This window comes from Larus michahellis, chromosome 5 (assembly GCF_964199755.1).
Source record: "Larus michahellis chromosome 5, bLarMic1.1, whole genome shotgun sequence".
Classification (NCBI taxonomy): domain Eukaryota; kingdom Metazoa; phylum Chordata; class Aves; order Charadriiformes; family Laridae; genus Larus; species Larus michahellis.
Window position 1 is genome coordinate 76,278,298 of NC_133900.1, and position 8,803 is coordinate 76,287,100.

The following is an 8,803-nucleotide window of genomic DNA, read 5'->3' on the forward strand; positions in this document are numbered from 1 at the left end:
TTTAGCATTTCCACAATGAGATACTGTAGGTCCAGAGGAAGACATTTGGCCTTAAGCTATAATTTTTACCTGGTGTGTTATTTGCGGAGTACCGCTACTTTGCTTAGGGTTATCTGAATGAATGGGACTTCCCATCCCCACAATTTAATTGGGAAACACACAACTCAGCATGACCAGCGCGACCTGCTTAAGAAAGTTAATTTCAAGGAGGTAACTGGAGCGCGCGTGTGTGATTTCCTTGGTGGAGATGTTACTTAGTCAGAGGATGGACTCTGTGTTCCACGTGTAACGGTGTCATCAGAGCAGAGGGAGTAATTTTTATAATTTACGTGACATTGTTTCTATTTTTTAGGGGAATATTATCTCGCTTAAAAGATATTAAGATCTAGGTCCCCTTTTAGTGCCTGTCCTGGGCAAATTCTCTATGTAACGCAATATAGCTGGGCACGGGAGTCCACATTTCAGAGGCACTCATCAGTGACAGGAACAATTACAGTAGGCGCAGTGGCTCTTCAGAGGAGGGCTGAAAGCCCCTGTGTCCTGCAATTCTGTCCAAGTGGAAAAATTACCCTTTTAGTGCAAGGACACTCAAAAGAGCAAGGCAGGAATTCAGCATTTAATTGGGAAATCCCAATATTTTTTTTCCATTCTTGAATTTTGCAAGCATCAAGACACTTCTAAAACCATATCTCAGTGGCACTGCGGCTTATTTTTTACAATTTTTTTTTTTTTTTTTTTTTTTTACACTTTTTCCTTTCAATTCCATTCTTAAATGAGGATTTCTGGAAACCAGTTGCAGGCGCCGCTGCCAGGCGTGGGCCAGTTGAAGGTTTCCGCGCTCACTGAGCTCTGCAGGAGCATCTTTGCACCCCAGTGCTGCTCTGGGCCACTCCTGGCTCCATACTGGGTGCTAGCCCCTGTTTCATCCAGGGTACAGACAGTCAAATGTTCAAGTGGTCATTAGAAAAAAAAAACAAAATGCACCACATTTTTTTAAGAGGGGCTGCATTTCTGGGAGTACATCAGTTCAGCCCCCCTTCTTTTTGGATGAAGTTTGGACGCTCTTTTTCCCTTAAATACAACTGGAAAACCAGGGAACTGCAGTTCCTAGTGGCATTTCATCCCTTTCATCAAGAGGTATAACTAATCAATGCATACGTACCCCTTAAGTATCTCGTGTAGTGGGAGTACATGTAGTAAATTAGGCTGTAGCTCGAAGAGTCTGGGGTAGGCTTTTTCACAAAAAAAAAAAAAAAAAAAAAAAGGATTAAATTTGGACAGCTGTATGAGTGTGTTGAATTAGGTCTTATTCTTGAGGAATAAAAACTGTCTCAGGATTTGACATGCAGTCCAGGAATGGCGTGGCATTCAATGGGTTTATCTCCGGAGCCTTCACAAGGCAGAGAAGTTGTACGGGTTTGCTTGAGACAAGAGACGTGCGTTACTTCACCAATTCTTCTCACGTTTTCTTTCAGAAAAGCCCGTCCTGCAGAGCAGGCACTCTTTAGACGGCTCTAAATTGATGGAAAAGGTTGAGACTTCGCAACCACTTTGGATTACGTTAGCGCTGCAAAAGCAAAAGGGGTTCCGCGAGCAGCAAGCTACGAGGGAAGAGAGGAGACAAGCCAGGGAGGCGAAGCAAGCAGAGAAGCTGGCTAAAGAAAATGTAAACTGTCTTTACAAATACCGATACCATAATTATACCTGTTTGCTAGTTTTATTACGTGAAAGGGATTTTATTTTATTTTTTTTATGTTTGGCTTGTAAGGCTTCACGAAAGCTAAAATGACAGCGAGTAAAAACTAGTCTGAAAGTCTTTTGCAAAAATCCTGTGCAATAGCGTGACAATTTTAGTGTAAACTCTGCTGCCTTAATATCAGGTGGCAGTTAATGGCAATCGTAAGCACAACCACCGCGCAGGTGATGGAACAGAAAAACTGAATGCAGTACCATCCTTTCAAAGCTCGAGTAAATAAGATGTTAACGCTTGGGGAATAACAGCTGAAATACTCATTTATAGGTGAATATTAGTAAGTTTGAATTCATTTTTATCATAACGTGTATTGTTTGGGTAAAATGTAGATGAATGAAAGAAATGAACCGTCATGCGAAACATCCAAACGCCTACAGCAGGCACTGAATCCAAGTATCACTTCTTTCCCGTTCTCTAAATTGCTATTTACTATCCGTGGTTTTCTATTAGCAAGGAAAGCACTTCTACTGACGGCACAGGAGTGATGCCACGCAAGCCGTGATGCCGTATAGATATCACGGATGGTAAAAAAGGGAGATTTTGTGGATAACCAGGTATATTTTGATGTTTGTTATGAGACCCAAATTTCTGAGGGACACGTGCATAATTACAGCCATAGATAATTGTCGTAAGAGACCAGTTTTAGAAGTATCAGTGTTTTGAGTCTTCGTCAAAAAGGAAGGTGAAGGAAAGGACGGGTGATGGATAAAAGCATCAAGTGCGACATCTCTCACGTGTAGCCACTCCATGACAGATTGCTTCTCGTTTAGAAGTTTCCCTTCTCTGTTCTAGGCTGCTCTAAGCAATCAGCCAGATAATAAAAGCAGCAGCAGCAGCAGCAGCAGCAAACCAAGCACGCTGCAGAAATCTACAACGCAAGAAGGGGAGAAGAAAATCGAGACTGCTGTGTCAAGACTAGAAAGGCGGGAGCAGCTAAAAAAGTCGAACACCCTCCCAACTTCTGTGACAGGTAGAGTGAGAGTTCCAGATTTACTCTGGGAGCGATGCACTTCGGAAATGGCGTTGCATGATTCTGAGAAAGTGAACGAACAATTTCCACCCCCCCCCCCATCTGTCCCCCATAGAATAACAAATGCATTCTGCGTTCTTTCACCACGGAGCAACACAACTTGTCCCAGTCTCATGTGCTGGCCGTTGTATGCTGGAAGTACATAATTTTAACAGGTTTTACCAGGTTATTAAGGGCGCACTACTGCATTTCCTTAGAACCGCCTCAGTTCAAGTTAAAAAAATCAGTCTGTTTCCCCAAGCCATATCCAACAGTATTTTTGGAACATGACTAATGCACATTAGAGGGATTTGATTTACTGTAAATTGCAATCACAGTACTGTTTTGCCTTTAGGTTGGGGGTTAGCACAGAGGGGGAGCGATACTTAATGTCCACAAAGTGTACTTGTCTAGAAAAATAAGCATATTGTGTTCCCACACCTCCCAGTTTGCCAAGGAGACACACTCCCCCAGAATAATGGGAATGAGTGGTGTCATTTCATTCAAGAAATGCAAAACATAATCGATTCAGTAGAAGGTAGCCTGTCACTTTGAATTTAGTGCTTTTCCCTCCCAGTCAAGTATTTGGTATCGAAGGTTGGAACCAGAACCTACTACTTTATCTGTCACTTCAGTTAAGCTGAAACAATTACACATTCAAAAGGCAGGCAGGGTAAAATAAATACTTCCCCAAAGGGCATAATATTTGGGGCGGCGTAGGGTGGTTGTTGAAATAGAGACTTGCCAAGTATTTCCCTAGCCAACACCAGTCCTCGGCAAAGGGATAGGTGTCAAACAAACCTTTTTACAAGTTGCACGGTTAATAGTGTGGGTTTCTTTGAAAGTTAATCCACATATTAGCTGAATCTATCCGGTACCACTCCCAGCCAAGAATTATGGAATGCAGCTATTGAAGGCAGTAAGGTTTATCTGATTATTTTTTTATCTGATCAATGCTACTCTGGCATTACAGGCTGTTCCAAGCTGAACAGCCCCCACGCATTCTGTTGGTTCAGCAGCAGCATGTCCACACCGCAGCTTCACGCCAGCACAGATATCCCTGAGACGTTCCCTTGCAACCTCTGGGGTTGGACTAGGTGACCTTTAAAGGTCCCTTCCAACACAAACCACTCTAAGATCTCACACAGATTGCCCCAAACTTTCCTGCTCCCCGTTAGCCTCCTTCCAGTGTCCAAACTGGTTTTGGAGGTGGGCAGCTGGAGCACCTTCACAGTGTTCCTGTCAACCTCCAAGAGGGCTCTACTGCAGCCCTGCCCCACCAGAGGCAGCAGTGTGGTGTTACGCGGCGCGTGGTCAACTCCAGCAGCAATCAAACTCCAGCAACAACAGATGATGCCAAATTAGACCAAAGAACGGCCAAACCCCACTTATCCTTGGTTGGTCTGCCTGCACTAGAGTAAGAGCTTCCTGAGGAAATTCCGGAGGAATTCGCAATTTTGAGTTACCTCAAGTGAAAGCACAGAACCGTGCTGGCCCTCCAGGAATTAGTGACTGGATTTCCGTGTGATTCCGTGGCGACATTTGGAGCCAGGCAGCCATTATCAACAAGCACTTGTTTATTATGGATGACAGCACTGATTTGGGTTTCCCACCATTAGGAGAGCATTTAGGGCAGAAGGGCAGGCTAGAACAAGTTTAAAATATAAATTTGCCGAGTCTTCCTCTAAGGACATTAAAAAAAACACCAAAAACTTGAAAAAGTTGTTATATATCAGACTTAGACTTGAGTCTTGTAAAACAGGAACTGATAAGAGGGTGCAACCTTTAAAATAGCACAAATTAACATAACCTTTAAATTAATTAGTTTTTCAAAGTGTCTGTCTGCAGCAATAGCTGCCACTACTGTTCATTTACTTATAGATAAAAATACATGATTAAAGATGTACTTAAAAGAAAAATAAGCAAACTTTGCCATCCATGCCATTTTAAAGCTTTTTAAAACATTCAAAACCTGAAAATGAAAGGCAACGAAAAGCAATTTGGACTGAGTATGAACATTTAACAAAAAAAGAGCTTTTTGGCTCATAAAAAAGAAAATGGGGAGGAGGAGGAGGAAATAGCGAGGAGTTATTTTGTAACTAAGATTTTGAGAGCCACTCCCCTAGCTTTCAGAGAGGACTCATTTCTACCCAGGCTGCCTTCAAGGGCATTCGCTGTCTCAGAATTAACTCTGTCAAGTCACGTGTTAGAAATCAGTTGCTTATTCAACTCATGCTCCTGCTGAGACAGCTGTTTGTCTGAAATGTACTGTTTTAAAGAAAATGTGACAAAGGGCTATCGGAGAAAGCTGGATCATTTCTTCTTCAGGAGAGTCTCATGGCATGGGAACGGTTAACTGAGGTAGAAAACTAAAGGACGGCTTTCTTCTCTGTGTTTATTTAAGAACTCTAATCTGAAGAGGTAATCTAAATCCTACTGAATACAGTTGGGTTACACGTGCATTACCAAAGAGAAAAAAAAAATAATCCAGCTTTATTTCCCACTGTTTGCAACATTGCAGATGTAATTAAAGACGACGACTGGCAAATTGCAAATGTTTTCTCTGGATCCCACAGAGATTGAAAATTTTGTCCCGATTTTTGTGAGTTACGTTACTCAGAGTCACCTCTGAAAAAAGAAGCTCAGCCCCTCCTAACCTGATTATTTTGCAAATACAATAAAAACTAAACTTCAACTAAAAGAGTTGGGAATAAATCCGAAAGTGTTAGATCAGAACTTCTTCACAGAAAAAGAAGCAAAATCTCTAGAATCCTGCAACAAAGTACAGGGTTCAACTAATACCTTTTTTCTTTTCTTTTCCCCTCCCCAAACCATCAAAACCAGTGGAAATTTCAGATTCTGTTCCGTCAACCCCCCTGGCAAAGGAGGTGGCCAAGAGATTCTCCACGCCTGATGCGAACCCTGTGTCCACAGAACCAGCCTGGCTGGCGTTAGCCAAGAGGAAAGCAAAAGCCTGGAGTGACTGTCCACAGATCATAAAGTAAACTGTAACATTACATCTCTCTTGCTCACTATTAATTGCTTTCTTTTTATTTATTCAGCTTTTTACACAAGACAAAACTGAAAATGCATGTATTGAAGGACTGAAAACTGAACTGATTACCATTTTGCTCTAGCTCACTGTAAAGTCTACTCGAGTCATATATTCCATTGCTTTGACAAATAGCTAAATCAGGTCACGGCAAAGATTTCAGAGCCAGGCCCTCTCAAAAATTTAAGTATGCTCAGATACTGGATGTAAATTTTACTGAGTATCATAAAAAGGGCCAGAACTTCAGTTCAGAAGCTCCTTAAATTCTGTGGGTATTCGGTTCTGGAATTTTAGATCTCTACACTTAAATGGAGATCTCAGAAAAAATTTTTCAACACTCCATTGTTGAAAATTAAGGCAAGATGCATGTTCCCTTCTCTTATTCCTAATTTATTTTTTAAGTGTTAAACTGCAAGAACTGTCAGTTCTACCTGGTATTTGAAAGCTTCTTCCCTAATGAAGAACTTCAGGAGGTATCTTTCCACCTGCAAGTGATAAGTAGAAAGATGGAACCGTCCAAACGCTGAGGTAATTTCTTTCATCACGGGATTAATACACTATGTCTCCATTCCCTCAGTCCTAGGAAGAAAACAATTCATCCTACTTAACAAAAAGACCATTATTTATGCAAAAGTCAGAAAGAAGCCAGGGAGCCAGTGGTTCTTCTAGTCATTTAAGCACATCACTCTTTGTGCTTGGCCATATTTAAGATGCACAGAGACAGTGATTGCAAATCACAGCTTTAAGTCAGTCGACTGGAACGCAGATTAGTACAGCTTTTCCTGTGCTCATGTAGCTGTAGAATCAGTCTCGGTGAGCTCCCAGAGGAGTAGGACTTTCAGAACTGAAGTTAGCGGAGAACTGAAAGCTAAGTCTGAGTGGGGTCTCAGGAGTTTCACCTCTGCACTCTCCCTCATTTTACTCCATGTGCAACTGCAGGTACCTCAGACCATAACTTCCTGTACTTTGACCAATACAGCCAGAACACTTCAGAAAGGAGTTTACTTACCCCATCTCAGGTATCTGCTGCGGCAATTGAACACTTTATTACTTCTTGTAACTAAAACAGAAATCTTCACCCCCTCCCTCTTACAAAAAAGGATAAAGTCCGTAATGTAATAAAAATTTTACTGTCCCAAACACCTCGCAGAAATAGCTGGCTCTACACTTTAAAAAGTCACCCTAGTATAAAAATCTGTAACACGCCCGAGTTTGTTTTACAAGGAAGTCTTTAACAAATTTGAACATCTCCTTCTTATAACCATAAGGCTCCAAGGAACCTTTAAGCCTACAACAACATAAAGGGAGAGATTTTCATGAGAATAAATTGCATCGGTAGAGAATGATACCACATATGTTTCATGGAAGTACTTCAGCCAAACTGCTGTACGCAGCATGAGGAGCAGCACTTTAAATTATGCACAAAACAGAATGAAACCTGCCAGATCCTCCCGTTCCAAGAACTAAAAAGGGCTTGTCAGCAGAAGTCATTATTGAACACGCTATTTCCCACCAAACAGAAAGCAACGCTGCAGTATCATGGTTACAATAGCACAAACACAACAAACACGTTCAATTGAGCGGATGTGCAGCAGCAAGATTGGGCTTTTTGGGTCTCAAGCCACCAGTTTTGCTCAGTTTCATATTTAAAACCAGAATCTCTAAAGTAGCTTTTTACCCTTAATGTAAGTGTTTAAAACGTTTTATAGAGAGATGGGTCAATGCTGCTCTCAAACGCTTGGGAAAAAAACATACTTAATGCCTCCAAAATCCAATCTCTACACAAGCTTATCTGAAAAAAGAATTGTGCCCATAATTATTTTTGCTCCACAAGCACCATAAATTAATGCTTGTTAAGTGAAATTTACACTTTTTCCGAGTTTATAAGCTTGTAGTATGTATTTGTAATTACAAGAACTAAACTGCCTGAAATCCATCTTTATGATTCTTTCTTGGGAGAAGGAGCCAGGCAGAAATATCGAGAAGGTGAAGTAATTTGGGATTAAAGAATTAAAGATACCGGTATTCTGAAAAGCATAGCAAAATTAGGTGCTATTGCGCATGACGTAAGGATGCAATTTTCCAATACAATACATTTAGAGCACATAGAATAGAACTTTCATTAAGGATGGTCTTAATCTAAAGCTTCAAAGCAGAGGTTTTTTCCAACCATAAAGGTATCTAGTGTAATAATGGAAACTGTATTATGTACAGTACTTGGTGGAAACATTTCTGAAGTGTACATGTTCAACAGTGACATTTCATGTTAAATTAACAAAAATTTGCACTAAAGACCAATGAAGTGAAGTGTTACTTTGCTTTAGCTTTGTTGCAACCGTTTCTGATAAAGTGTTGGAAATCTGTAAAAATAAAACCAAAACATTACTACCGAGTTTGAAACAGCAAAAATGTTTTAAGAACCGAACAAACCACTATGTAGTATATTGTCTCAATTTTTTGTAACTTATAAACACAAAATACCATTTCTTCTGACAAGGTTATATACGATTAACCTCTATGTTCATATAGTAATGTATAAAAACTATAAGATGTATAATTGTGGGGTATTTGTTGTGTACTTTTTTAATTTTTCAAATGTTTTAAAGTGCAATTGTTTATTATACTAATGTCATTTTAATTCTTATTAAACTATAACCCAGTCAAAATTATCTAATCAATAATGTATCTATTCTGTGTCTCCTTTTGCTAACCATGTAGTCCAGGTCTGCTTTAGAAATAGAACTTTTTACAGAGCTACAAGTGCATTTCTGCTAACAATAAACTGGAGGAACCAGCCGTGATGAAGCAACATAGCCAGTGCAACTTCTACTCTACTTTTTAATTCAAGATGGTAGAATTCAAAGTAGATGGCTCATCAGAGAGAGAGAGAGAGAGAGAGAGAAAACAGTTTCTGCTATAGTTCTTTCAGAACACTCATCATTAGCAAGATGCTCTCAGTTAAGTGTACTTCTGTCACCGCAAATACTTG

General features: G+C 40.3%; 1 protein-coding gene across 20 annotated transcripts in view; it reads left to right on the forward strand.

Moving 5' to 3' along the window:
- CRACD (capping protein inhibiting regulator of actin dynamics) overlaps positions 1-8,476 on the forward strand; it is a 141,432-nt gene extending 132,956 nt beyond the window's left edge. For all 20 annotated transcript variants that reach the window (XM_074588120.1, XM_074588124.1, XM_074588112.1 and 17 more), the window contains 3 exons: positions 1,476-1,666; positions 2,546-2,723; positions 5,607-8,476. In XM_074588120.1, the coding sequence (XP_074444221.1) occupies positions 1,476-1,666; positions 2,546-2,723; positions 5,607-5,767 (530 nt within the window). In that variant the 3' untranslated portion in view covers positions 5,768-8,476. The remainder of the gene's footprint in view (positions 1-1,475; positions 1,667-2,545; positions 2,724-5,606) is intronic.
- Positions 8,477-8,803: the final 327 nt, after the last annotated feature.